The 27,021-nt window shown below is 56.1% G+C and overlaps 3 protein-coding genes and 1 long non-coding RNA gene across 34 annotated transcripts; 2 read left to right on the top strand and 2 right to left on the bottom strand.

Moving 5' to 3' along the window:
* The first annotated feature begins 2,646 nt into the window (after positions 1 to 2,646).
* Positions 2,647 to 9,592, top strand: PHOSPHO1 (phosphoethanolamine/phosphocholine phosphatase 1). Of its 21 annotated transcripts, none has more exons than XM_047706609.1 (5): positions 2,742 to 2,874; positions 4,095 to 4,193; positions 6,084 to 6,196; positions 6,964 to 7,082; positions 7,803 to 9,592. In XM_047706609.1, the coding sequence occupies exons 3-5, from the start codon at positions 6,152 to 6,154 to the stop codon at positions 8,686 to 8,688; spliced, it is 1,050 nt and encodes a 349-aa protein (XP_047562565.1). In that variant the 5' UTR covers positions 2,742 to 2,874; positions 4,095 to 4,193; positions 6,084 to 6,151; the 3' UTR covers positions 8,689 to 9,592. The 21 variants fall into 21 exon arrangements, with proteins under 21 accessions (XP_047562566.1, XP_047562567.1, XP_047562555.1 ...); XM_047706605.1 differs by having other exon boundaries at positions 2,753 to 2,874; positions 3,969 to 4,193; XM_047706602.1 differs by having other exon boundaries at positions 2,765 to 2,874; positions 3,965 to 4,193.
* A 261-nt stretch (positions 9,593 to 9,853) lies between these two features.
* Positions 9,854 to 19,773, bottom strand: ABI3 (ABI family member 3). The gene is made up of 8 exons (XM_047706619.1): positions 19,368 to 19,773; positions 14,559 to 14,726; positions 13,325 to 13,501; positions 11,898 to 11,983; positions 11,655 to 11,750; positions 11,306 to 11,460; positions 10,687 to 10,800; positions 9,854 to 10,382 (listed from the first exon to the last, which is right to left on the bottom strand). The coding sequence occupies exons 1-8, from the start codon at positions 19,641 to 19,643 to the stop codon at positions 10,219 to 10,221; spliced, it is 1,236 nt and encodes a 411-aa protein (XP_047562575.1). The 5' UTR covers positions 19,644 to 19,773; the 3' UTR covers positions 9,854 to 10,218.
* Positions 19,645 to 23,812, top strand: GNGT2 (G protein subunit gamma transducin 2). 11 transcript variants are annotated; one of them, XR_007123306.1, is made up of 5 exons: positions 19,645 to 19,776; positions 20,082 to 20,204; positions 21,213 to 21,302; positions 21,551 to 22,125; positions 22,400 to 22,488. XR_007123306.1 is itself a non-coding variant. In XM_047706624.1 (5 exons), the coding sequence occupies exons 4-5, from the start codon at positions 22,042 to 22,044 to the stop codon at positions 22,620 to 22,622; spliced, it is 210 nt and encodes a 69-aa protein (XP_047562580.1). In that variant the 5' UTR covers positions 19,783 to 20,204; positions 21,213 to 21,302; positions 21,826 to 21,911; positions 22,026 to 22,041; the 3' UTR covers positions 22,623 to 23,812. The 11 variants fall into 11 exon arrangements, 6 of the variants coding, with proteins under 6 accessions (XP_047562580.1, XP_047562579.1, XP_047562577.1 ...); XM_047706624.1 differs by lacking the exons at positions 19,645 to 19,776; positions 22,400 to 22,488 and adding an exon at positions 22,497 to 23,812 and having other exon boundaries at positions 19,783 to 20,204; positions 21,826 to 21,911; positions 22,026 to 22,125; XM_047706623.1 differs by lacking the exons at positions 19,645 to 19,776; positions 22,400 to 22,488 and adding an exon at positions 22,497 to 23,812 and having other exon boundaries at positions 19,783 to 20,204; positions 21,822 to 21,911; positions 22,026 to 22,125.
* LOC125086933 (uncharacterized) lies at positions 23,811 to 26,761 on the bottom strand. The gene is made up of 3 exons (XR_007123310.1): positions 26,294 to 26,761; positions 24,958 to 24,997; positions 23,811 to 23,866 (listed from the first exon to the last, which is right to left on the bottom strand). It is a non-coding gene; the product is annotated as an uncharacterized LOC125086933 (long non-coding RNA).
* Between the last annotated feature and the right edge of the window lie 260 nt (positions 26,762 to 27,021).

Below are 27,021 nucleotides of genomic sequence, written 5' to 3'. Positions count from 1 at the left end.
CCAGGCTCTATTGCCAAAACCTTAGGAGGAGAGTCACACCCTCTTTGTCAAGGCCAACTGGAGAGCCCCCATCCCTGGCCACCTGAATCAGGCTTTCCCTGAGACTCCTGTCTCTGTCGCCTCAGATGACCCGTCCCCGCAAGCTCTGGGCCAGACTGACTGACGGAGTTCTCAGGTGAAACCTGCAGGAAAGGGAGGAAGCTCTGCAGCTGATGCTGGGCAGTGCCTCACCCTGCTGGGCAGGGGAGGGGGTGAGGTGGGAGGTAGGATTCCCCCTTCCCTTTCCTGTCCGCCCTCTTAGACACACAGTGATCATTCCAACTTGTCCCAACTGCCCAGCTGTGCTCATTGGCACAATGAGAGGCGCGGGTTTAAGATACAGGATTGTGTCCAGAAACCTTGAGCGCAGAGGGAACTGGGAGTTTCTAGATTTATTCCACAGATGCACCTTGCGGAGAGCTCCTGGGGCTCTAATACCCCCAGGGCTGGAAGGCAGAGGTAGCCAGTAAGGACTGGCTTTGGCCACAACAGAAAGTTACCTGCCCGCCGAACCCTCAGCCCCCGTGGTGATTTTGGGAATCAGCTGAAAGGATGTTAATCCTAATCATGAGGGTCAGAATCTGAATCTGGTGCCGCCTTGGGGGCATGGGACTCTGGCGGGTTACTTGATCTCTCAGAGCCTCAGTTCCCTGCGGAAAAGGGGGATAATCCTGGAGCGACCAGTTAGTGAGAAGATGAAATGAGGAGACACAAACGGAGTGATAGGTCCAGCCCAACACAGCAGAAGACGTGTTTCATTCAATAACAAACATCCAAAGCCCACTGTGTGCAGCAGGACACTAATGCATAAGGCAAGCGTGGTCTCTGCCCTCCTGTTGGTGACAGGAGAGAAGGGGTGGCAGACGCTGAAGAAGGGGACCCGTGTGGGGCAAAGGTTAAGGCAGCCAGGCTGGGGGACACCTGGGTGTCATGATCATGTCTCAGGTTATGATCCCAAAGTGCTGGGATCGAGTCCCTCTTTGGGCTCCCTGCTCAGTGGGGAGCCTGCTTCTCCCTCTGCCTACCACTCCTCCTGCTTGTGCAGGTGCTCTATCTCTGACAAATTTAAAAAAACAAAACAAAACAAAAAAAACAAACAAAAAAAAACTAACCAGGCTGGAAGCCCAGCTCTACCATTCACCTGCTGGATGACCCTGGCCAAGCTCCCTTCTTCGTGCCTTGATTTCCCATCAGCAAAAGGAGCCATGCACCATCTCACAGAGTGGTGAGGATTCCGTGAGCTGACCCACGGAAATATACCAACAGCATTTCCCACGTGCTCTGGTGACACACGGGGGATCAGTATAATCAAAGGAGCTTCAAGACCTCAACAGAGGCCGGACTCCCCCAGCAAGTGCGGCAGGTGCATTCCTGAGGAGGGAAGTCCCTGAAAAACATCAGGGGTGCTGCAATGCCAGAAGAGAGGGTGGGCAGTGTTGACAGGGACATGAGCAGCAAGCCAATGAAGGAGCTGGGGCGCTGGAAGTTAAGGTCAAAGGTTTTTAAGCAGCTTCAAGGCCTTCGTTCTCCTTTGTACGTGCAGAAACGCAGCACACCCTTGTCCTGTCCACACTAGTGCCCCGCACAGGATAATTCCTTATGGACCCTTGTTCCATCGCTGGTTTCCAGCGCCACCGGCTGCCAGATCACACAGGGCCTTCCCACCCGCGGGCTCTCCTGGAGGAGTGGAGCAGGGGGAGATTCAGACCCAGGCCTGGGGGCGCCTGAGCTCTGCACCCACACAGCTCCTTTGTGACCCCGAGGGCCAGGCGCGCCTATGTTTGAACTCAGGCAAATAATTTCTCCGGTTGTGAATATTCAACGGCAAGTGTAGCAACCTCGTACAGTGTGCCCTGTTCATAGTACGCTCCCAGTATATATAAGTTTCGGGTCTCTACTGTAGAAACAGAAGCTTCTCCTCAACTATCCGGCTGCAGGGCGGACGGAGCTGGGCGGGGTGGTGGGGGGGAGACTGGGTTGGGGGAAGGGGGGACACAGGGGAGTGTGGCTAGGCACTGACTCTCAGGAAGCAGGAGAGAAAGTGGGTTTTTTATTTACAACACCACTTGCAAAGGGCAAACAGTTGGGTCCTTAAATCAGTGTTTATGGGGTGGGGTGTGGAAGGGCCCCTTCCCCTTCGATCCCCTGTAACCCGAGGAAGGGTCCCAAGAGGCGAGGTGCCGCGACTCCGCGCGGAGGACCGAGCCAGGCGTACGTGAGGGGAGGCACTGCTTTCCCTGGTCTGGGTCCAACGGTGCCTACCGCTTGGCTTAGGAGCGAAAAAGGGAATGGGGGCTGGAGGTAGGAGTGCATTTCTGCAAATTTCAGGGCTCGGCGCCCTGAAGGCACAGCCCTGACACTTCTGGGTGTGTGGGCGGGGACTCACGCAGAGCCCCGCAGCCGCTCCAGCAAGGGTGCCCCCCACCCACGCTCCTCCGGAGGGATGCGCTCCATCTCCCCTCTCCTCCCCTCTCTCCCTGCGCGCAACCCCACCTTCGCTAGCGCTCCGGTAGCCTGCGGGGCGGCCTGGAGGCGTGTCCCGCAGGCGGCCCGCCCCTTTGATGTGAGCCGGCGCCGCTGTGATTGGACAGTCGCTTGTGACGTGGGGGGACTGCGGTGGGCCCGGGTGCTGCGGCAGCCGCAGCACCGGCCGCGGCTACGGCTCCGGCTCCCGGGCATTTAAAGGGGACGCGGCGGCGGCCCGGGGGGATGGGGGGCAGGTGGAGGGGACCGCCCAGACGCACATCATCCACGGCCCCTCGGAACTGGAGGGACTCGTGAGCCGGAGCCCAGAAATCCGGGGGTGGATAAGACACCGCGTCCCCTCCAATTCCCGTAAGCACCCCTTGCCCCATCCTGCGCCCAAATACCTCAGCTAGCCCCTCTCCTCACTTTACACTCCAAACTAAGCCGGGACAGACCTCTGCCGCTGCCGCTCCCCACGTGAGTCCTGGGCTCCCCGAGGTAGGGGAGGGCTGGGGTCCCAGTGTGGGGTGGGGGCTGTGTGGAGTTTGAGGGCGCTCCTTCACGTGTGTCAGTGGGGGAGTCCCTGGAGCGGAGAAATGAGCCTTCCTCCTTTCTCCTACCCCAGGAACGAGGTGCCGGGATATCCCTCTGTCCCTGACTCAGGCAAAGCGAAGGAATCTGTGCCCCCTTGCTCCCCGCCACTCACTAGTCCCCTGGGCTCCCCGAGCTGCGCACCGCCCCCCCACTGCCCCGCATTGGAGCGAAGCACCCGCCAGCTGGGGGTGTGCCAGGATGCCTGCTTTCCAGCCACCTCTAAAAATATCTCTCCCCCCAATCCACCGGCAGCTGCCACCTCCCTGTCCACGGAGGATCCCCTTCCAGCTTGTCCACCCAGGCAGGGCGGGCCCAGAGGGGACTCCTGGTCACAGCTTCTTCACTGACACCAGGGCTCCAGGTCCTCAGGGCCAGCTTACTCACAGCCCAAGGGGGTCTCCAGGACAAGAGGGGGAGCTCTGGCTGCAACTCCACCAAGGGGCACCAGGGACTCCTAAGTTCTAATTCTGCAACTGATGTTCTGTGACCTCCAGGGATGTTAGCTTGACCTCTCTGGGCCTCCACTTTTCCTATTTGCTGCTGGTGGTGGTTAGAAGGAAGAGACCATGGTGAAGCTGGGAATACAGTCTTGGAGATGGAGAAAACTTCAGTTTAGTTGTGGGATCCAGTTCCTAGTGATTGATAGAGAAGATCTGGTCTTGGGCAGGGGCTTGTAACTATGGTATCTGCAGGGCCCTCCCTCCCCACCTCAATCCTTACCCTCCATGTTTCCTGGGGTAAACTGTCCCCGAACTGTCCTGTGGGCTCCCCACACCTCATGGGGGAGGGGAGGAGGACTTTCAAACCATTTTTCCCTCCCCCAACCGCATTCCCACAAATGTCATCTAAAGCATTTTTGTCAAAGGCAGGAGGAAACAAGGAGGAATCCAGTGATCTGACGTGGCATCAGGGAGGCAAGCACTGCTTTTAAGTGGGACTAGAATATGGACTCCCTGGGGCCCCAGAGAAACTCCTCTCTCCTCTCTATGCTCTAGCCATCTAGAGAAGCTCAGACATCCTGTCCCCCTTTTCTCTGAGGGACTCTTTTTGGTGACCACAAAAGAATTTGGTCACTTAGGACAAAGCTGCCAGAGGTGAGTAAACTTACTGAATGTCATGAGTCCCAGATGCCGGTGGGGCCTGGGGGGCCACTGATTACTCTGGGGTAAGGGCGGGGTAGCAGCACAGCCTTCTCTTTCTGGGGGAAGAAACTCAGGATGCCAGGCTTTCTGCTCTGGGGCCTAAAAGAAACAAGGGCAACTCACTAAACAACAAATGTTGTTCCCTCAATAGTATTATTAGATGAAAAAAAAACCATAATTATGTCTTTTGCTCTAATGATTGAGAAGTTTGGGATATGATTGAAAGTCAGTAGACGATTCCACCAAATTTTTAGAAAAGAAAAGAAAAAAAGAAACAAGGGCAAACCCAGGAGGCCCTTTTCTGTGGGATGAAAGTTGGTCTCTGAGTGGCCCTTTTCTGTGGGATGCAAGTTGGTCTCTGGGTGGCTGCTTGAAGAGCCTGTGTATCTTTCTATCTCCCACTCCCTTTTCCCGGAGCCCTGCTCTAGTCTGTGTGTGCCGAGGGGCTGCTTGCTTTTATCATAGAAGTGGCGTCCGCTGGCCTTTCCCCTCAAATTCACTGGGCCTAGGAGCAGACAGGGGCTATCAGGCAGGATCCTGGGAGTTTGGAACTCCCTCCAGATAGGGCCTGGGAAGAGCCTTCCCATCCTCCAAAACATGCCATTCCAGTGTCCCCATGTTTTCTCACCCATCGTCTCCTTGACCTCTCCCCTAGCTCCCACCTTTTTCTGTCCCCTCTCCCCATTCAGCTTTGGCTGCCCTTCCCAATTCTAGATGAAAAGTTCTTCCAGGAAGAGCCTGAGACCCACTTCCATCCATATCAAAAGGGCTCAACACACCTGTGATTAGGGCGTGGTAGCTCCAAGATGACAGAGGCCCGCCCTCTCACCTGTGCCCCGTTCCTGGGAGGTCCCAATCTCTATCTCCTGGCCCCACAACTGCTCCTTGAGGGTCTGGGATAGTCTGGGAAGAGTGTCACCTTGACAAAGTCAGGGGTTTCCAGTGTCATCTGCTATGACCACCAGAGGGCAGCAACCAGCCAGGACTTTGCTCGATTCCCCATCTAGTCTCCTGGTTCTCAGTATCTTTCCAGATCTGTCCCAGATGCTTCTAGTCTCTCATTCAACCCCAAGGTGAGGGCCGGGGATGGGGCATGGGGAGGCCCTGGGAGCTGTAGGTGGTGCCCTCTGTAGCTGAGTGGGTGAAACCCCCACGAAGGCAATCCCTGTCCCCAAAGCCACATAGCAAAGCCCCACAGAAATTTCAAACTGACTTCTGGCCGATTGCTGGTCTCTGAAATCACCAGGAAGGCCAGTCCCAGATCGTCTGGGATGCTCAGGGGTCCCGGCCCCCAGCTGTGGTACAGTAAGCCCGACATTTGCCCTTGTCCCTTTAAGGGCAGAGAGCATCCAAGGCTGTGGCCAGGTGCTTATGAACCAGGTCTCCCCGGGGACACTGTACAGCCTCCTTAACCTCTCTGGGCCCTTCTTATCTGCTGAATTCATGCAAACTGTGACGAGCAGTGGGAGAACATGTGTGCTGGTGACATGTAAACCCTGACACAGGAAAGGGGCCAGGAAAAAGAGAAAAAGAGAAAAAGCACTGGTCTCAGACCCTAAGTTCCAGTTTTGAGATCTGTCTTTGCCACTTACCTTTGAGTAAGTCGGCTGACCTCACTGGGTCTCCAGTTACTATAACCTCTCAAATGACACAGGGGATTGGTAGGGGGATACCTCGCAAGGATTTTGCCCTCTGTGAGCCCAGAGCTTATCTGAGGGGTTTTTATTTAGCCCCTGGGAGTGGCTCCGGGGGCTCAGCTGAGGAGACAGAATCAGGTGGGCATTAGTGATGGACACAAGGCTAGCTGCTGGCGCCCTCCAACAGACCTTGTGTGGTTGTCAGGAGCTCTGGACGACGGCTGGAGGCCAACGGAGTCTTCTGCAGTTGGTGCCCAGGGTGATGCAGTGACAATGAGTGGGTGTTTTCCAGTCACTGGTCTCCGATGCCTGTCTAGGGTAAGTGGGTACCTCCAGGGGTCTCTGAGGCTAAGGCCTCAACCGCCTTCTCATCACGGGGTGGAAGGAGCCCTCTCCAGCCCCTTTTAGGCCTACCCTCATCTCTACTGGGCCTCCACTAATCTCTGGAAGCTTCCATCCCAGGTGTGGGGTCCTGATGCTTTTACAACCTCAACTCCAGGGATCCTGAGCAGCTGAGACTCCCAGATGGATGTCCATGAGACCAGAGCGTGACTCTTAGGGATGAGTTTGAAGGGACAGTGCTATTAAGGAAGCAGAGAGCTAGGTCCACACCCCAGCTCTGACACTGGGAGCTTGGACTTCATTTCACAAGCTGGGCCAGGCCACAAACCTCACAGGAGTATCAGAGAGCGAGTTAGGAAGAAGCCAGGAGGAGGAGTGGTTCCGTCTGGACTGACTGAGGTGGGAGGCCAGGAGGGTGAAAGGCAGTGTGGTGGGTATTCTGGAACTGTCCATGATTGGCTCTCTGCCCCTCTGCCAAGCAAAAGGGGCCTCCACTCACTTGCCTTTGTGCCTCGCACTTGCACTCTTGGCCTCCATTCTCTCCCACATCCTCTGTAGGTGGGACTGTGGCCCGAGGTCTCTGCTTCCTAGAGCCCTGCATCCCCACTGTGCTGTCTCCAGGCTCCCCTGGCATGACCTTCTCCTAGCCTTCTCTTTCCCCGTCCTGTACCCACTCTTTGCTCCCTCCTGCTCTGCCTTTTCAGCCACGCTGCTCTCTCTCCTCTCCCTCACCTGTCTCCCAGGTATGTCGCGGCCTGGCGCGGGAAGCTTCTATCTCCCCAAGTCCCACTGCTTCTGCTGCCCGCTTCCTTCGGACTCTGGCAGAAACCCCACCCGCTGACGTGTTCCTCCCAGGGAACTGGCAAGTGATTAGTGATGAGCTGTCCGCACAGGGCCCTAAAACTCCTTGGAGAAGCCGTGTCCCATCCTGGGACCCTTGCCCAGTGCCATCTGGCTGGAAGCAGCTCCCAGAGAGCCTTCCTGGGTCAACCCAGTGACCTGGTTATTCCAAGAGCTAAAACCCAGTTCTCTGGCCAGTGCAGAGGTCCAGACGCGTAACTCTCCAGGCCCAGCCCTTAGCCATGATCCAGGCCCAAAGACCTGGCATTCACACCAACGAGTGTTCCCTGGAGCCTGGCTCCTTATTGTCCACAGTCCTATCAGCTGGGCGTGGCCCAAAAAGGGAATGAGGAGGCTGCTTCATCTGGGTGAATGCCTGGTTTCCCTTGCCTACATATGTTAGGGAAGAAGTGGGTGGAGAGGGCTCCAAACCAGAATGGGGGTCACTGGAAGTCTCCAGAACGGCCTGGTCCAGAAACCTACCTAAAGGGGTGACCCCTTGGAAGCTGCTCCTCCCCTCCGTTAAGCTGACCCCGTTAAGCCCCAGTGGCCCCACAGAGGAGTTAGCAGAAATAGGTGCCAAGGAAGCCCTTCTGGGTTCAGGAAGAAGGCGGTCTTCCGGGGATAAACCCCAGCACAGTTCACTGAGAGGTGCCAACATGGGGGTGGGCAGGGAAGGCTGGGGCGGGGGCGGCGGCGTGGGGTCCTCTGCCTACCTTAACCTGCCTTGGGTCCTCCTCAGGTCTTGGATGTGCCAGCGCCTCTGGCCGTGGCCCGCTAACCAGCCTCTCCCGGGCCGGCTCGCGCCGCGCCCCCTCTCGCTTGCTCCCTCCTCCTCCTCCTCCTGCTCCTCTCCCCCCTGCTCCCAGGACCGCGGGATGGCCGCGCTGGGCGCGCCGCGCTTCCTCCTGACCTTCGACTTCGACGAGACCATCGTGGATGAAAACAGCGACGACTCCATCGTGCGCGCCGCGCCGGGCCAGCGGCTCCCCGACAGCCTGCGGGCCACCTACCGCGAGGGCTTCTACAACGAGTACATGCAGCGCGTCTTCCAGTACCTGGGCGAGCAGGGCGTGCGACCGCGGGACCTGCGTGCCATCTATGAGGCCATCCCCCTGTCGCCGGGCATGAGCGACCTGCTGCAGTTTGTGGCCAAGCAAGGCTCTTGCTTCGAGGTGATCCTCATCTCGGACGCCAACACCTTCGGCGTGGAGAGCGCGCTGCGCGCCGCGGGACACCATGGCCTGTTCCGTCGCATCCTCAGCAACCCGTCGGGGCCCGACGCGCGGGGGCTGCTGGCGCTGAGGCCCTTCCACACGCACAGCTGCGCGCGCTGCCCCGCCAACATGTGCAAGCACAAGGTGCTCAGCGACTACCTGCGCGAGCGGGCCCACGACGGCGTGCACTTCGAGCGCCTTTTCTATGTGGGCGACGGCGCCAACGACTTCTGCCCCATGGGGCTGCTGGCGGGCGGCGACGTGGCCTTCCCGCGCCGCGGCTACCCCATGCACCGCCTTATCCAGGAGGCGCAGAAGGCGGAGCCCAGCTCCTTCCGCGCCAACGTGGTGCCCTGGGAAACTGCCACCGACGTGCGCCTCCATCTGCAACAGGTGCTGAAGACGTGCTGAGGACGGCGGCCTGCAGGGGGCGCCCGGGCGGGGTGGGGGTGGGGGATAGCGGGAAAGACAAACCTAGTTTTATTACTCCCTTTCCCTCGCTCTCGCTTCGGTATGTCCCTCTGGAAATTCCGGGAATCCCGGGCTCGTCCACGTGGGGGCTGGGAGAGGGAGTTCGGCGCCGTCCCTGTCTATGCAGTTAACCCCAATCGGCTGCCTCTCTGCCCCACCCACCCCCGCCCTGTCCCCGTTTCACTGCAACCTTAAATTCTGTAGTCCGGCCCCACCGAGGTGGTTGGTGCACATCCCTGGGAAGACAGCGGTGTTTCCAAGATCCTTGTCCTTGGAACTGAGAGGAAGTGGTTCCCACGGCTTTCACTGCTCCCCTGAACTGCGGAACCTTCCCATCTCCCTTTCTTCCGCTAAGGGAACTCGCGACCCCAAAGCCTCCCCGTCGCGCCGGAATCCCAGCAGAGAGAGATGAAGCTCTGGACCCACGACCGCAGGCCTAGATCTTGTTTCACCTAGCGCGTCTCCACACGACACCCTTTTTCTTCTGGCCTCCCTCCCCACGCACAATCCCCTTCTCCCACCCCCACCAGCATCCCCAAAGGGGTGGGGGGAAGCCAGAGGGAACAGTCGCCTCCTGGTGGTGGAACGAGGTAGCACACTGTCCGACTCGGGTCCGTCCAGCCTGGGACCTCGCAGCGCGCGACGGTGTCTCCCCTCACCCCAGCCTCTTCTATGCAGCAAGAGACCAGGGACTTTACCAAAGTCGCCCCGCGGGCTGGGCCCTCTGCGCCTCCGTCCTCCCGTATGGAACAGAAAGCCATGATGTTTTAAAGCCGAGCCAGCGAAAGCCAAGCCCCTCCTCCCTCTTTGGTGTTCTCAGGCTATAAAGAAGGTTAAGGGGGAAGAGCTGACTGAGATCTCTCGCGCCGCGGATGTCTGAAGGGTGAGGGTGAGGCGATCCCTGGCCTGAGAGAGCCCCACATAAATGGGGGAGTTGGTCCCCCTGTCTGGGACACAGAAAGCAAGCAACAAGCAAAAGAACAGGTTGCAGTCGTTGCCCAGCGTCAGGGGTCTAGTGCAGGGGGCACTTAGGACCAAAATGATGGGGAGAGACAGCTGCTCAAGGCAGAGCAGAGGGCGTCAATAATTAGCAGGAGCCTTTCACTCTCTCTCTGGCCCCCTAGCCCTGCAGGGCAATCACCAAGGAGGTCATCAGAGTTTTATTCGAAGTGGACATTTGTAGCTGGAGACCCCATCCTGCGTGGACTGAGGCGGGGGGGAGATCCTCTGGGGGCAAGATCACCAAACTCTTTGGCCTCCAGTTCTTTCCCGTCCACAGCAGGCCTTTGGGTACATCCTCTCCCCAGAGCCCCCTTCCCACCAAAATGAGGGGAAGGGACAGACCCAGCTCCCAGGCCAAGAGGTGGGCATGCCTAGTCCAGCCTTGACCGTGGAACTGGCTTTGTACTGGAGCTCCAGGGGCTCGATGAGGGCTGTGCCTGGGTCGGGAGCTCAGAGAGCCGCAGGCTGTCAGCAGCTGGGCAGCACGTAGTTCCCTGGGAAGAATCCAGTCCCCTCCGAGCTGACGCCCTCACACCAGCCATCTGAGTAGCGGCGCGTGATGCAGATGATGGTCCCCTCGGTGAAGGAGAGCTCGTTGTCCTTCTGGCGGGTGTATGGGTACAGTGTCACCACTGTGGGATGGGAGGAAGGGTTTCCATGAGACGTGCCTCCCACCCTACCATGGGGATGCCAGGAAACATCTAAGGGGAATCCCGGCTGCAGGGAGTGGGGCTCCAAAGCTCTTGGGACCCCCTCCCCAGTTTAGTAATACTCTGCCAGGTCAGCTGCCTGTCTTTCTGGCTTCATTCACCACTCCTGGATGAATATTTGGTCAGTTCATTAGAAAATAGGTGTGTGTGTAACAGGTTCATGTCTTTGCAGATTCTAGAGTAGAAGCGGGGGTGGGGGGCATCCCTAGTCCCAGGAGTCAGGTACCTTTCTCCAGGTAGGAAGCAGGAACCCAACTAGGCTCTTCAGGGCCGAAGTCTGGTGGGGGCAGAGGTGGCAGCCCCAATTCATCTAGATCCGGGGGCGGAGGCAACTCTGGTGCTGGGAGGGAAAAGGGAGAGCCTGCAGATGTGGCACAGGGGACCCCCTCCCATGGCCCCCCAGAAACTTTGCTGTTCAGTGGGCGCGCCGGCATCTACCGATTTTCTGTAATCTTTCTCCAACCCCCGCCCATCCTGGCCTCCGCCATGATGCTTCTAGAACTTCTCAGCAAACACACAAATGTTGAGCAATGTGGGCTAGTGAGGCACTGCCACTTAGCTGAGTACCCTCTGGCAAGTCAATTGGACCTGCCAGCCGCTTCCGGCTGTTAAATCAGTGTGTGAAGATCCTCTTAGGGTTGTTAAAGTTCAAGTGCGAAAATGGATGAGAAACTTGAACACAGAACCTGGCAGAAAGCAGGCGCTAAGTTGTTAGCCCACTTTGGCCCCTTCCTCTCCGGTTACCCCCTACCTGGGACGAGGCGGGCCGACAGGAGGGAGAGGGAGAGGGTAGGGAGGTGAGAAGAGACCCCGCGATAGAGCCAGGAGAGGGCGGAGCTCCTTACCCGGCAGGGGCAGGGACACTTCCTCCAGCAGAGGGGGCGGCAGGAAGACCTCGGAGGCTGGTGGAGGGGGTGGGGCCGGGGGGCTGGGGAGAGGTGGGGGTGGGGGTGCTGCCTGCCCCTTGGTCGTGGAGACCCCACCGACGCCTTCGCCGCTGCTGAAGACCAGAGAAAGCGGGGCTCGGCAAGGTTGGGGGACACTTCCTTAACTCAGCATCCCCCCCCACTGGCCCCGCCCCCACAGTCGTGCGCCCCAGGCCTGTGATGAGAGTCCTCCCGACCCTAGCAGTCACCCTGACAACTGGCAGGAGGCCCCCTCAACACCCCCCCAACTTGGACTCTTGGGGCTCACCCTGCCGAGGCCAGGGAAGAGGCGGAGGAGGCGGCGGAGAGTTTGCCCTCGGGCACCACGGGGAGCAGCACCGGCTCAGGGATCCGGGGTGGCCTCCTGAGGAGGGAGGGGAGAAAAGGCGCGGGGTGTCGTCAGTTGGGGGAAGTAAGGCTTCGGCAGCAGGGGTCAGGTGCGGGGAGGAGGAAGTTTGGCTTCTCTGCGTTGAAAGTGGGGGAGGAAAGTTTCAGGATCGCAAGGTCTCACCCCAGGGTGGCGGAGGCCGGCGTGGCAGGCGCCTTGATGCTCTTTCGCGAGAGGGTCCCGGTCCGCGACAGCTGCGTGGTCAGATCCTGCGGCGGAGCAGGGGGCTAGAGTGATGTCTATGACTCCCCCCCCCCCCAGTCCCCGTGGTCCCACAAAGGAAACAAGGGAGGGGCGGCGGAGAACTGAGAGGGAGAGAGCAGGGACAGCAAGTTCCCACTTCCACTCCCCAGCCCCCTCTCCCACCCCACCCCACCCCACAGCCTCCCGCTCTCCGGGGCCCGGAGCCTCTGGTCCCCCCCCCCCCCCCCCCAGGCCGCAGGCGCTGCGGAAACCTGAAGCAGACACGGTCTGAAGGCCACTTCCTCTGCAGGGCCTAGCAGCCGCACCTCGGGCCCAAAGCATCTCCATGGCCAGCTTGGTGATCTCTAATTCTGATAGACCCCAACCCGAACTCGGGGCTGAGGAGGTGGGGGGAGGGGGGAGAGGACCATCACACTTAGAAAGAGCCCACCTGCCATTTATTTTTTTTTCCCCACCTGCCATTTTGATGGGCCTGCAGAACCAGCTCTGGACAGAGAGGGCCAGAGCTTTCAAAATGCTCAAATGGCCAGGCCAAGCCCACAGGCAGGGAACGCATCTGTAACTGGTGGGGTGCCCCCAGCGTGGGGCACATGGGGAATGCTGTCCTCCACTAACCTCCACTGGGCACAAGATAAGAGGGACCCCAGTGGAGTCATAAAGAATAGAAGCTGGGGAATGAGAACTTACTGGTGCCTGAAGGAGGGGGTGTGGTCTGGATGTTGCGGGACAGGAAGGGTTTCCAGGGATCAGTTAGACCCGGGGGAGCTTTAATCTAATCTGGAAAGTTGGCAAGGGGGAACTGAGGAAATGGGATTGGGGGAGTGTCCTCTCCCACCTCTCAGGGAGAAGGAAATGGCAGTGTCTTGCTCCCCTGTCCTCACCAGGCCCCCTTTGAGTGGCTGCACCCCCATCTGTTCCCACACAACAGCAAGCAGCTCTGGGGTGAGCGCTCAGTGCGGTGACCTCAAACCTCCAGACAGAGGAAGTTGCCCTTCTGCGGCTGGGGAGCCATTCTCATGCACACCCTGACACCGCCCCTTCCCCTCTTCCCCTTCACATGCACCCAGCCCCCACGGAAGGGGCTGCTCAGATGCACCCTCAGCGGAGGACACGGTCAAGGCTGGCTGTGGAGGGGGAAGGGGTCAGGAAGGACCTTCAAGGAGGGAGGCTTGGAGAGGAGGGGTCTGCTTAGGGTGATGGCTTCCGGGGAGTCAGGAAAGATGAGGGCGGCAGGTTGGGACACACAGGGATGTAGATGGGGAAGAGAACTGGGGACCTGGGGTGAAAGGAGCCTTGAAAAGGAGACGACGGTGGGTTGTGGGCAGGAGGAGGGCCCCTCTCCCTACCTTGATCCCATGGCCAATGTCATCCAGGCAGCCAAAGTTGAGGGGTCTCCTGTAGTAGGGCGTGAGGGGTGGGAGGCTGTCGGGGGCAATGACTTTCTGGCCAGGGGGCAGCCGCTGGACCGTGGCCAAGGTGCCGATCTCCCTTCGGGCCACCTTCTCCATGTGCATGTTCACCATCTGCCACGACAGGGTTTGAGGTGACAGTGGGCCAGGCTCTGTACCGCGCCCTTCCTCTAACCAGAGGAAGAGGATAGAGACTTTGGGATGGGAGGTTAGGGGCCAGGGGAGGCTGTGAGGTCCAGAGAAAGAGTAAATGCTGCCCCCGGGGTCACTCGGTGTTTGGGAAAAGAATTTGCCAGGGGAGGATGGGACCACTTTGGAGCAACTTCCTCGTGGAAGAGAATGAGGGTTATTATTAGCTGAGCAGGAACCAGAGGAAAAGAGAAAACACCGCTCCCTGGGGTTGCCGGGGCTACACTGGGTTGGCTGTGAGGCGGAGGTGGATAACGTGGAGGGTGGCAGAGCCTGATGGCCAGAGAGCCTATCTCTCTGGCAGGGACAAAGCTGTGAATTCACCATCTCTTGGAATGTCACGTGGGGAGACTCCCACGTGAGAGGGTGGGAACTCCGGTCTGCTGGGGCGAGAGGAAAAGGCCCCGCCCACAGTGAACACGCCAGGGATGTGCGGGCCAGGCCCCTGTGTTGGGGATGGGTGCACGTGGTGGATGGGGCAAGTCCTCAGCCAAGGATCCAGGAAGGAAGGAGGAGGGCGTGTGTGCGCTAGATGGGTGGGGAGCGAGCAGGGGGGCGGGTGGGGCGGGTGGAGGGCATGGCGTGGTGCCTTTAGGGCTGAAGATGACCTTGCCAGGCACACACACGCTCTGGGACGAGGACACTGATTAAGTCACTGACTGTGTTTAGCGGGGAACAAGATCCATTTGCCTCTTTCCTGTTCTAGCAGCCTCCGCGGTTGGTAAATTCTGCTGTATCAGGCAGGATAGAATTCAGATGGAAGTCAGAAAGGAAAAGGACTGCCTTCAAGGAGTTCCTAGTCTGGCAGGGCAGCACGGCTTAGCACAGGGAAATGCCACAGAGATAAGGAGGCTCAAAACCCTTGGGAAGTGCAAGCATTTGGAGGAAGGCAGGAAAGAACTTTTTGCCCAAGGACACGACCCAGTGGGGACGAAGACTAAGGACGGGCAGCCAGGGCAAGAAGCCCTCCTCCAGCCCTCACCTGGCCCAGCGTGTTCACACGGGCTTCCACATGCCGCAGCGAGGCCGCCTGTAGGTCCAGCATCCGCAGAGTGTGTCCTGCCAGACTGCCGACTTGGTAGGCCACGCTGGCCAGTGCCTGGGTGGTAAAGGCCATGGTCTCCTCCAGTGCTTTCCGCTTGTCTGTGGCCTGAAATACACACAGCTCTGGTGGGAGGCCAGCCTGGCTCACTAGATCACCGGCTGGGTGGGTAGGATGGGAGAGGAAGAGCGTGGGGGCTGAACTGGGAGAAAGCGCTAACTCCAGATGTTTGATGTGGTTTCCCTGAGAGGGACCTGGGAACATTAGGAGGGCAAATCTGTTACCCTGAGGAATGGGGGTGCCAGGGGAAGGAAAGATCTCCCTGCTGCAAGACTCAAGCTGCAGATTGACCCCACTACCTCCAGGGGACCTTTGGGAATAAAGGATGAATAGTAGAAAGGAAAGAGGAGAGCGTACTTTCAAATTTAAAAATAAACCAATTGGGGCGCCTGAGTGGCTCAGTGGGTTAAAGCCACTGCCTTCGGCTCAGGTCATGATCTCAGGGTCCTGGGATCGAGTCCCGCATCGGGCTCTCTGCTCAGCGGGGAGCCTGCTTCCCTCTCTCTCTCTGCCTGCCTCTCTGTCTACTTGTGATCTCTCTCTGTCAAATAAATAAATAAAATCTTTAAAAAATAAAAAATTAAAAATAAAAATAAAAATAAAAATAAAAATAAACCAATTGATGGCAGCCCCCCTATCCCAGACCCTCTAACCAGAATCCCCTGGGGAGTGAGGTTGATGAATCTATGCCTTTAAAAACCCCCCAGGGGACTCTTGTGCTCCTGTCTTTCTCCAGTCTGCAGAGCAGTGTTTAGGAAACAATGGTCTAGTCCATTTTACCAGATTAGGAAATTGAGGCCCAGAGAAGTGTGACTTGATTCATTCCTTCCAGTAGCTTCCCAATACGCTGAGAATATAATCCAGACTTCCAGCCATGACCTATATAGGGCCCCACAGGGCTGGCTGGCTCTCCTCTACCACTCCCTCTCATTCCCCTCCAGGCACAGTGGCCATTAGATTCCTGTTGTCGGATCAAGCTAAGATTGTTTCTACCTCAGGACCTTTGCACTTGCTGTACTTCTTTCTAGAAACCTTATTATTAAGTCTCAGCTCCTCAGAGACACATTTCATCACCACCCTAAGATTCTCCTAGCCTACTTCTGTATTGACTCTCTACCATGTTTACCCTGTTCTCTTGTCCTCATAGAACTTAGCACTACCTATCGGAAATTATCTGTTTACTTCATTATCTATTTCTCCCCACAGACTAACATGTAAGCACTGGGAGGGCAGAGAACCTATCTTATTCTGTATCTACCCTGGAAGAGTGCCCAAAACACAGACAATATTTAATAAATATGCATTTATGAGTTAATTAATGAATTGAATATGAACCCACACACTTGCTGGGCATCTCCTTACTGTACACCAGGCACTGTGCCAGATGCTGGCCAGAGTCACACTGGGAGTCAGTGGTGGGAGGGTGGGCAGGGAATGGCTGAAGACAGAAGAAGTTTTTTTTTGTTTTTTTGGTTTTTGTTTTTTCAGTTCCAGATAAAACCATGGGTCTAGAGCAAAGCTCCTCTGGTCATTTGGTTCCCCAGGCAGCTTCCTCATCTCAGGTCGGATCATGGAGGTGCTGCCATTTAGCCTGTAGCCTTCTCTAGGGGGTATAGGAGTGAGTCCAGGGCAAGTCTGGGCCAGGCCCACACATAGACAGGCAGGGCTGCACCACATGGTCTCCTTGTGAAAGGCCCCTAGGTTCTCCCCAAGGCCTATCCTACAGAGAGCAGACCTGGAACCTCTCAGGGCAGGGTGCCTCCAAAGGAGCCTGAGCCAGGCTGGAGTCAAAGGGCAGACCCAGAACCTTCTGGGCAGCCCTTCCTTGCCTTTTTGCTCCAACAGCTGGATGCTCATTTGCATGTGATTTACATCTCATCCGCATATGTAACCAAGAGCCTTGAAAAGGCAAAGAAATCAACCCAGGATGTTTAAACCAGAAAGGAGAGGGAAGTCTTGTTCTAGCTCAAGATCTTTTTTTAGTAGGCAAGGACACGAAGGCCCAGAACAGGCTAGTGACCACTCACTCCTCCTTTGGTCTGCACCCAGATTTCCCAGCTCACCTCACCATCACTGTCCCCTGTTTGGCCTGCCATGTGGAGCTGTCAGCCCAGACAGGAGAATGTCTGCATGTCTGCTTGGGCCCAGCTATGGGAGGCTGGAGCCGGGTGGGTACCTACTGGCCCCTGGTTTGGGGCTTGGCCCCGAGTTAGGTTGGGAGGTACAAAGGTGTGAGATCCATTGTCATGGCTCACTGCTTATTTGCCATGCAAATTACCTTGTCTGTAAACTCAGTGGACTCTGACTGTGAACTCTGCTGTCGACCCCAGCCCGCCCTCCCCCCATTCCCCATGGGTTTCCTGACACCTGGTTGGGGTGGAAGGAGGGGGTGGGGGAGAGGTGGAGGGCGTGGGAACCAGGCCTTGTTTAAGGATGGTGCTGAGAAGTCATCCAAACCCTTTGTAGGCATTTGCTCCCCAGACGGGGATCCTCAGAGAGGCCGGGAAAGGTAACTAAGGTCAATTAGTTAGTGTTCCACATGAAGGAAGCAGGAGCCCGGGGAATCTGACATGCATGTTTTTGCAAGGGCCGCCTCGCCTTGCTAGAATTGACTTTCATTATCTCTATGTGCCTTTCATCCTTCCGACGGAAGATGATGGTGATGATGATGATGGCAGTAACAGTAATAGTTTCCATGCATCCCGCCCCTCCTAAGGGACAGGCACTGGGTTATCTGCTTTAACACCTTCTCGAGTTTAACCCACGTGAGCCCCCTGAGAAGGTGTAAGCATCAGAGGTGAGGTGACCCTCCTTGCCGTGGGTCCTGTAGTTGCTAGGAGGCCAAGTTGGCAACCGGACTCAGGTCTTAGGGACCCCAAATCCTGCGTGCACAAAACCGCTTCTCTCCTTGTCCGTAGGAGAAGCCTGCTTTGCTGCTCCCTGAGAACCCAGCAGGCTTACAAGCCAGGTCCATCTCATCCACAAGCGGGTTACTCAACATCTACACGAACAGCAGTTATTCAACTAGAGGTTTGGGGTTGGGCTCCAGAGTCAGAGTTCTGGGTTCGAATCCCAATTCTGCCACCAGCTCAGAGACGTTGGGAAAGGGAGTGGGTCTGGGTGAACTTCAGCTCCCTGGCTGTGGAGTGGGAGTGGTTCTCCCCTCTCAGGACTTGGGGGAACACTACAAGAGGCCATCTGGGCAACATACCTGCCCAAAGGAAAAGGGCAGAACATTCTCACTGGTATCATCACTGACTCTCTTTCATCTGTCATTTTCCCAGAAGCACTTGCTAGTTTCATTATTTTTTTCAATGCTCTTACTGAGCCGGGAGGTCCCTGGGCATGCCAGTGCAAAGAAACTGTCCTTAAGTCCTAGGGCATGTCAGGGAAGGGGAAAGGTGGAGAGGAGAGAGCCTAGTTTCAGAAGTCAGCAGGCTGGGGTGCCTGGGTGGCTCAGTGGGTTAAGCCTCTGCCTTAGGCTCAGGTCATGATCTCAGGGTCCTGGGATCAAGCCCTGTATTGGGCTCTCTGCTCAGCAGAGGGCCTGCTTCCCCCTACCTCTCTGCCTACTTGTGATCTCTCTCTCTGTGTCAAATAAATAAATAAATAAATCTTACAAAAAAACAAAACAAACAAACAAAAAAAACCAGAATGGCTGACTTAGCCAGCATTTAAAAAAAAAGAAGAAGTCAGCAGCAGCTCTGCCAAGGCTAAGCCGTGTGACCTTGGACGAGTCATCTGGCTTCCCCTCGCTGCGGGTTCTTCATCTACGAACGAGGAATAATAATACTTGTCCTCATAAGGCGCTTATGAGGATTAATGAAAAAACAGAGGTGCTCAATCTTTCCTTGTTCCGGAAATCGTGTTCAAGGTCCTAGAACAACTATACAACTTAGGAGACTGTTCTGGGCGCCTGGGTGGCTCGTTCGGTTGAGCATCTGCCTTCAGCCCATGTCACAATCCCAATCCCAGGCTCCCCAATCCCAGGTTTCTGGATGGAGTCCGCATGGGGCTCCCTGCTCAGCGGGGAGTCTGCTTCTCCCTCTCCCCCTGCTCCTCCCTCCCGCTTGCGCTCACTTGCACTCTCTCTCCCTCAAACAAATAAAACCTTTAAAAAAAAAATTAGAAGACTGTTCTAAAACGCCATGGTTGCCATCTTTTGCTGGTGAACTGTTCTCAGCAATCATGTAGTCCTTCCCCCTGCCTCTGTGCCAGACCCAGCCTCGTCTGATGTCTCTCCACTGTCGCGCAAAGATCAGGGAAACAATTCTCTCCCTGGTCCCTCTCCAGTTTGTGACATTGTTTGGGAAGTTCGCAAGTCTCACCTCGAGTCAGCCTGCAAATGGAATGATGAGGCCAGCATTTGTGTAAGACAAATCAGGGGCCTCTGCACCCCGAGCGGGACCCAGGAAGGAGATGTAGGTGGTGTGAGGCCCGCTAACAGGATGGAACAGCGCTGCGTGCCTGGGCATCTCTGAGGCTCTGGGAGAGGGAAGGGGCATGATGGGGCTGGGTAGCATGGGGTCGGGGCCGAAGTCTGGGGGGACCGGAATGAAGCCAAGTCCTGGGGTGAAGGATTTCCCAGGCGGGCCCAGAATAAGCACCTGTCAGGATGGCTCCCACGGTCCTGCCTGGGAGGTGGGCTCCCAGGGGCCAGGGTGTCATGGCGGGGGCCGCTTGGCCTACCTGCACGTAGTTGTCCACGCAGTAGTCTGCGACCCTCAGCAGGGAGCTGTGGTTGCCCCGCAGGGCCTCCCGGCCCGTGGGGATCTCGAACTCCTGTAGCTGCTGCAGCTCTGCCATGGCCCCCCTGCCTCTGGCTGCCTCCCCAGGGAGCCCGCCGGTTTTGTGCCTCACCCTGCTCTTGATTGGTCGCTTGGCCTCCCCCAACCCCACCCCACTGCTTTTGGTTTCCTCTCCGTGAGAGACCCAAACCTGCTTGCAAAGGGCAGGCAGGCTCATTCCGGGACAAGAGGAAGTCAGTCTCCGCTCCCTGGACCCGTGCCTCTCTGCCCCCTGCCCAGAGGAAGGGGGAAGCCAGGGGCCCCTCTGGGGGCCCCAGCCCGGCAATCCCTTCCCAGCAGAGGAAGTCAAGGTCGGGGCGCTGTGATTGCTCCCTGGGTCTGGAGAGGAAACTGTTTGGTGGGGCGGGGGCCGGGTGGGGGGCAGGGGATGGGTTGGGAGACTGAGGAGGAAGGAGGCTGGCCTGCTTGGGATGGGAGGGGGAGGTGGATTTTCCACTCATGGAAGGGGAGGAAAGGGCAGAGGGTGGGGGCTTCCTTGGGAAGCTCAGGGATGAGTCACCCAGGGCCCGGGGAGTGGAGGGTGGATAGGATATGGAGACCAGGGGCGCTGGGGACTGGAGGGTGGCCCAGCAACAATGGAAACCAGCCAATGCAGCCGCAAGAGGAATCGGCTCAGACACCAGGAAGACACATCCAGAGGTCCCCTGAGAAGTGTTAGCAAACCTCCGAGGGGTTGTGCGTGGAGAAGCCCCGGTGCGCATGCTCTGTCCTGATGGAGGTAAGCCCAGCCAGAGCATGGGGGTTTCAGATTAGACAACAGGAAGGAATTGGCTTTGAGAAGCACCAGGTTCAAGTTCCAGGTTAACTGGCCGGTCTTAGGAAACAGCGGCAGACAGAGCACCAAGCTGGCCTCTAGAGGTCTGAGCTCTCCTATCCTGCTTTTACAGGACAGCTGGACTAGGACCCTCCAGGCTCTTCAATTCTTAGCGCTTCCAGTTGTGAGTGGGACTTGGACCCTGGAGCGGGGGAGTCAGGGTGGGCTCCAGGCCTCCTCCCAGCCTCTTCCAGAGCCCCTCCTGTGAACCTAGAGACAGGACAAAAAGAGGATCCCTTACCAACCATATTGATCTCTTAGGCATCTGCTTCTAGGGACGTCCCCTTGCCATGGGGCAGCTGTCAGCCTGAGCAGGAACTCAGTGTCTATTAAACAGCAGAGCCCGTGGGTGGTGCTGGAAGGAGATGGAGAGAGGTATGAGGATATGGGCCCTGTGTTAGGTGATTGGTGAGGGCAAGGCTCAGAAGGAGGCGTTGACGCCAAGAAGCATGGACACAGCCATTGGAGGTGGCCATGGCCCCAAGGGTTGACAGGCCCAGCATCCTAAGTGAGGAGTCCATTTTTATTGAATAAAGATTGAACTAGGAGAAGCTTGGAAGGTGTAATCACGGGGTTTCAGTGGGAGATACCAAGGCTTCTTGGTTGAGGGAAGTTAGGAGCTGGTCTAGGACTTGCTTCGTGGAGAACGGTCTCAGCGCAGGCTCAGAGGTAGCAGAGGGGAGGGCTTGGGAGACAAGGCACGGGGAGGGGAGCGTGTCAGGTTGAGGGTGAGAACTGGCTAGAAGCCAGAGGGGTCTCAAAAGGAGCGAGCCAGGTGTAGGGGCAGGGTATCTGCTCCAGTGGCAGTAGGGACTTGGAGGCTCAGGCCAGCGGATGGGCTTAGAACCTTGAGCCCATGATCAGCTTAGGCATCAGAGATTTTGGCTTTTAAACCATCTGCTTTATCTGAAGACTTTCAGAAGCTGAGGAGCTGGGAAGCTCAGACATCATCTTGCCTGAGTCGGGGACCAGTGACTTGAAGTGCAAACTCTTTCTTGGCAGGTGAGAGGGGCTGAGGTTGCACTGGGTTGGGATTTAGTCTCAGAATTATTAAAATCGGGCAGCCAGCAGGCCTTCCTGATAACCTTGTCCTCATGATGATGATGATATCAATAACTGTAACAATAAAAATAATATTATTATTATTCATTATGTGCCATACAGAGGGTTAAAGTATTTTATATGCATTATTTTCTTAGGACTCACAAAAATCACACAAAGTAGGTACTGTTATTATACCCATTTTACAGACAGAGACACTAAGACTCAAGGAGGCTGAGTGACTTGCCTAAGCCTCACAGCTTGGAAGGGGCCAGAACCAGGATCAGAAGTGGAATCTGATGGCTCCAGAGCCTTTCTCTTAACCACTATGGTACACTCTTCCTTGACAGGATCCGCTGTTTCCTGAAAACTTCTACCTGTGCCATTATGTGGAACAATAACCTGGCTTCCCGAATCTTATTCACTGAAAGAGACTTCTTTTCTCTTTCTTCTCCACACTGATTCCTGTTTCATCCCTAGACAGAGACTACTCCGAGGGCAGAGTCTGTGACTCCCCCATCAGACTGGGGGCATCCTCTCCTCCAGAGCCGGGTCTCATGGTGGTGTGAAGTGAGGGGCTGCGCAGGGAAGTGGGTGGAAGCTGAGGTGTGGAGCGTGCGGGAGGGAGCCCAGGGGAGCCCAGGGCATCTGCCATCCCAGATGCGGGATCCTTTCTGGAAGCAGGTCTCTCTGGAGCAGGATGGCCCAGGAGCTCAGCGAGAAGGAGCTCCTGAAGATGGAGGTAGAACAGCTGAGGAAGGAAATCAAGAACCCAAGGAGTCTGGTGAGCCCCCTCTTCCCTTCCCTGCCCCTGTTCTCCATCACATCGGGGTCCTCACAGAGCTGGAGCCCCAAGGGGGAGGGAGGCCGCTGGAGAGAGCAGCACAAGTGGCAGGAGAGGGAGGTTTGCCTCTGGGCCAGGGGAGGCCGCAGAGGGAGGCTGGGGTTGAGCCCCGCGGGGGTGCCAGGAGCGAGCCCCACAGTGTGCCCAGCCCAGCGCCCCTTGGAGGTGAGACCTCACCCCCCACCCACCGCCTGCCTCTCTCTCTCCTCTCCAGCCTCCGTCCCCACCCAGTCCAGGACCTGTTTTCTTACACCGAGCAAATCGTGGATGCCCACAGATGAACTAGGGCTGGAACCTTTGTTTTCTCACAGATTTCCAAGACGGGAAAGGAAATCAAGGATTACGTGGAGGCTGAAGCAGGAAACGACCCTCTCCTCAAAGGCATCCCTGAGGACAAGAATCCCTTCAAGGAGAAAGGTGGCTGCACCCTAAGCTGAGGGCCCTGGACGCCGCCCCACCCCGACCGTCTGTCCCTGCTCAACCCCGCTCTTCCCCAGGAACCCAGGGCCCCAGGGGTGGGGGGACACTCTCCACCCTCTCTCAGCCACAGCAGGAGGAGACCCCCAGCCCATGCACTGGGGAGCCTTGCCCCACTCCTGCCCTTAGCTCTCCACCCCCACACCTGGGTCACTGCGGGCTCCCCTTGGAGGCTCTCGAGGACAGCTACTCTGGCTCAGCAGTTGTGGCACATTCCATGGTGGGGTCCGAAGAGCCCGCCACGCCCTGGGACCCCAGACAGCATCCTTAGAGACGCTGACCCCTCCCTATAGTCCTCCCGTCTTTCCCGCCACTCTCTTCCTAGGAACCAGCATTCCTATTCATAGTCGTTTGGTGGAGGGCCAGAGTGGGGGGGCCCTTCTTCCCCATCTTATGTCTAACCCTGTGGTCTTCCTCCTAGTCACTTAGATCGCCCCAGAGGGCCTGAGGACAAAAAGAGTTTGTGATGTCATGAGGTCACGCTCTATTTAATGTTGTGGGGTGTCTGTTGCGTGCTGGGCACTGGGGAGGGCAGAGTAGCAGTGCTGACACGGCGGGAACAGAGTTGGCAGTGAGGTCAGTAAGCACTTCTGTGCAGAAAGGACCATCAGTGGCGTGGGCCACATGGCAGACAGACACCCAGGGCCATGGGCAAGGTCCGAGGGAACTGTTGCAGCCAGCGGGCCGTGGGGAGGAACGGGGCACACAGAGGCCCAAGAGGGAGATGCGCGAAGCCTTAAAGGACCCCCGTGAACTCAGTTAAGAACTGTGTTCTCCACCTGCCGCGACAGGCATGAAGCAGCCAAGGGACAGGATTTGATGAGCAGGAGGGAGGCTGGCTCCTGGCTAAGGAGGACACGGATTCCTGGGCCTTGTCAGCAAGGAGATTATGGTTTTATGGAACCACAGAAGTGATGAGGGCACAGAAGGCAAGGGCAAGCTGAGAACAGGGCATAAGCTGACACCCCGTAACCCCGCATCGCCCTCCCCCAGGTGGGATCTGTGTGACATTCCCGCTGCCCTAAAGCAAAGGAAAGGAAAAACAAATAGTTACTTTCTTAGGGATCACAGCCCTGCAAGATAGGAGTCTCCCTTGGTTTACAAATATCTTAGCGATTTACCAGGGGTAAAAAAAAAAAAAGCATTCTTACCAAAAACCTAACTTCCAGAAGGAAACTCCAACTGTCTTACTGTCAATGCTTTCCTAGAAGGAGAAACAACATTTACCTGACAATGGCAAGGCCTCCCATATCTTGTAGGTCCTCTCTAGCACACAAAAATTCTTTTGAAAACCTTGTTTTTTCCTTACCCCCAGTTCCCAAGTCCCGCCACCCCTCACAACCCTGGGCCAGCAGCTCTTTCTGCCCATGGGCCCTGTCCCCGTGCTTTAATAAAACCACCATTTTGCACCAAAGACGTCTCAAGAGTTCTTTCTTGGTCGTTGGCTCCGGACCTCAGCCCACCAAACCTCACCTACATTCAAAAACCAAGTCAGAAGGACTCACATGATACAATGCTTTCAGGGCAAAGACTTGGTGGGGAGAGGAGGGCAACCAACCAGATGGGTGAGTTGCATCCTGGGAGGGAGAACCAGTAAAAGCCTCTAGAAGGAGGTGATATCCAGAGCCAAATCCTAAACACTGAAGTTGTAAATGGATGGATGTGTGGCAAATCTGGTTGAAGTGGTCATATCAACAGAGGTATAGATAGGAGGAGGGAAAGATGTAGGAACCAGGGTTTGAAATCAAACACCAACAAGGTTAGAGTGGACTGTCCAGGGAGAGACCTAGATCTTTGGAGGGCCAGATCTAGATCCTTGCTAGAGAAGGTGGGGTTGGAGATAAGCACAGGGGTCTTCTGTCATCCCCCTTCATCTGCTAGGAGTCAGTTGGCAATGTTTGCATTCTAGAAGGAAACTGGCTTTTGAGGAGATTAAAAGGAGAAAGAATGGAGGCAGAGAGACACTTAAGGAGATGATCATTAGCTTGGGGGAGGCCGTCTTAAGTCTGGATCAGGAGGTGGGGTGAGGAGTTCTTTGGGAAATGAAGTTTTCAGATGTTGACATCTCACTGAGTGATGGGTGAGGGAGAGAGGAGTCATCAGGGATGATGAGCTTCTGGCTTGGGAGATGATTAGATAGATGGCAAGTGTGTGAAACTAAACATAATACTGTGATATATGCCCTGGGCCTGCTGGGGAGGTCATGGGCCACTGGTCAGAATCCAGGCTTTCCGGGGAAGTGTCTGCTCCTTTCCCAACTCCCTCCCAAAAATTCCATCCTGACCCTCAACTCACCTTTCTGCAACCTCAAATAGATTCAGCCAATCTCATTATACTTGAGAGGGAAAAGAAGAGGAATGAGAAAGAGAAGATTTAAATACAGTAATTCTTTTTTTTTTTTTTTTTTTTTTTTTTTAAGATGGAAGGGTGGGGCACCTGGGTGGCTCAGTCGCTTAGTCGCTTAAGTTTCTGCTTTCAGTTCAGGTCCTGATCTCAGGTCTTGGAATCAAGCCCTCATCTGGCTCCCTGCTCAGCAAGGAATCTGTCTCTCCCTCCCCGTCTGCTTCTTCTCCCCCTGCTTGTGCGCTCTCTCTGTCAAATAAATAAATAAAACCTTTGAAAAATAAAATAGTAAACATTCCATATGGCTCTAGCTGTAAGAAAGGAAAACCAGGGGACGCCTGGGTGGCTCAGTGGGTTAAGCATCTGCCTTAGCGGCTCAGGTTATGATCCCAGGATCCTGGGATCAAGTCCTGCATGGGGCTCCTCACCCAGCCAGGAACTGCCACTGCCGCTCCCCCTGCTTGTCCTCGTGCACTCTTTCTCTCTCTCTCTCTCACAAATAATAAAAATCTTAAAAAAAAAAAAAAAAAGGGGGACGCCTGGGTGGCTCAGTTGGTTGGATGACTGCCTTCGGCTCAGGTCATGATCCCGGAGTCCCGGGATCGAGTCCCGCATCGGGCTCCCAGCTCCACGGGGAGTCTGCTTCTCCCTCTGACCTTCTCCTCGCTCATGCTCTCTCTCACTGTCTCTCTCTCAAATAAATAAATAAAATCTTTAAAAAAAAAAAAAAAGGAAAAGCAGGTGTGGGCTACAGGCCACAAGACTACCGCTTCTTTCCTCCTCCCACCTACCAGTCCTTGTTCTGCTCCCTCCAGGTGGTATCGCGCTGTTGGGACTCCTTGACCCTGTGGGGACACCATTATTCCTGAGGGGTCTGAACCCTGGATGGGGCTCTGCTTACAGGAACAGCTTCTGCTTGCCTTTTCTCAGTGCATGGTGCCCAGAGATGCTCTGGGCCTTCTGTTGGCTCCTCCCATACCCTTTCCGTCCACCCCAAGGTGGGTAACAGTCACAGGACCCCTAAGCCCCAAAGTCAGTCATCAGCCCAACACCCTGAACCCCTCTTCTGTTTCGCTCATGCCCAAAGGAGCCTCAAATGGCTGAAGGCAACCTGAGCTTCTGCCCCAGAGGAATTATCATGGCCCCAGGGGGCCACATTCCCTCCCTGGGTGCCCAGTCCTGTGCGGGAGCCAATTCAGCGGCCCCAGTTATGATGCTGAGAGCAGGTCCCAGGTGTCATCTAAGCCGTCCGGCCCCACCCCTGTTGCAGAGATGGGGGGGTTCATACCTGACAAAGAGAAGCACCATGTGTTGTTCGTGTTTCGCTATGGAGCACGGAGCACGCAGCAGCTTCACTTGGACAATAGCCCCTCATCTTTGCAAAGTGTTTCCTAGTCGGCACCCCACTGGGGCTTGGCCGGGCCAGTCCTTCGTCAGCGGCTCCCAGATGATGGACTCATGGTGAGGTCAGCAAATCTCATCAGCACTGACCCCTTGCCTTAGATTTACAGAGAAGTTGCAAAGCTAGGACAGGGGGTTCCCGTATCCCTCTCACCCAGCTTCCCCCGACGTTAATGTTTCATAAAACCACATCCTTGTAGTAAGGCGAGGAAATTAACATTGGGCTGATACCAGAACTCAAGTCCAGACTGCAACTTGGATTTCCCTCATGTTTTCACTAGGCATCATTGTTCTGTTCTAGGACCCACATTCCACTTAGTGTCTTACTTATTTTTCAGGGAAGGGCTTCTTTTTTAAAAAAAGATTTTGTTTGGGCGCCTGGGTGGATCAGTCAGTTAAGCATCTGCCTTCAGCTCAGGTCATGATCCTGCGGTCCTGGGATCGAGCCCCACATCAAGCTCCCTGCTCAGCCGGGAGCCTGCTTCTCCCTCTCCTTCTGCTTGCCGCTCCCCTTGCTTGTGTCTCTGTCTGTCTCTGTCAAATAAATAAATTAAATTGAAAAAATAATAAATGCATAAAGTCTTAAAAAATTAAAAAATAAATATATAAAAATCT

This window comes from Lutra lutra, chromosome 16 (assembly GCF_902655055.1).
Source record: "Lutra lutra chromosome 16, mLutLut1.2, whole genome shotgun sequence".
In the NCBI taxonomy this organism is placed as follows: domain Eukaryota; kingdom Metazoa; phylum Chordata; class Mammalia; order Carnivora; family Mustelidae; genus Lutra; species Lutra lutra.
Note: the sequence above shows the minus strand (reverse complement) of the source record. Positions and strands in the feature narration are given on the sequence as shown.

Excerpts from the sequence above, each read along its gene's own strand:
- PHOSPHO1 (XM_047706610.1), top strand. The coding sequence starts at position 6,152 with ATGAGTGGGTGTTTTCCAGTCACTGGTCTCCGATGCCTGTCTAGG. Across the intron at positions 6,197-6,963 it reads GTCTCCGATGCCTGTCTAGG|GTATGTCGCGGCCTGGCGCG; the intron begins GTAAGTGGGTAC and ends CCTGTCTCCCAG. Across the intron at positions 7,083-7,802 it reads GTGTTCCTCCCAGGGAACTG|GTCTTGGATGTGCCAGCGCC; the intron begins GCAAGTGATTAG and ends GGTCCTCCTCAG.
- ABI3 (XM_047706619.1), bottom strand. The coding sequence starts at position 19,643 with ATGAGCCTGCCTGCCCTTTGCAAGCAGGTTTGGGTCTCTCACGGAGAG. Across the intron at positions 11,984-13,324 it reads ACATTGGCCATGGGATCAAG|GATCTGACCACGCAGCTGTC; the intron begins GTAGGGAGAGGG and ends GCTCCGCCGCAG. Across the intron at positions 10,383-10,686 it reads TGCTTCCTACCTGGAGAAAG|TGGTGACACTGTACCCATAC; the intron begins GTACCTGACTCC and ends CCCATCCCACAG.
- GNGT2 (XM_047706622.1), top strand. The coding sequence starts at position 22,042 with ATGGCCCAGGAGCTCAGCGAGAAGGAGCTCCTGAAGATGGAGGTAGAA. Across the intron at positions 22,126-22,496 it reads TCAAGAACCCAAGGAGTCTG|ATTTCCAAGACGGGAAAGGA; the intron begins GTGAGCCCCCTC and ends GTTTTCTCACAG.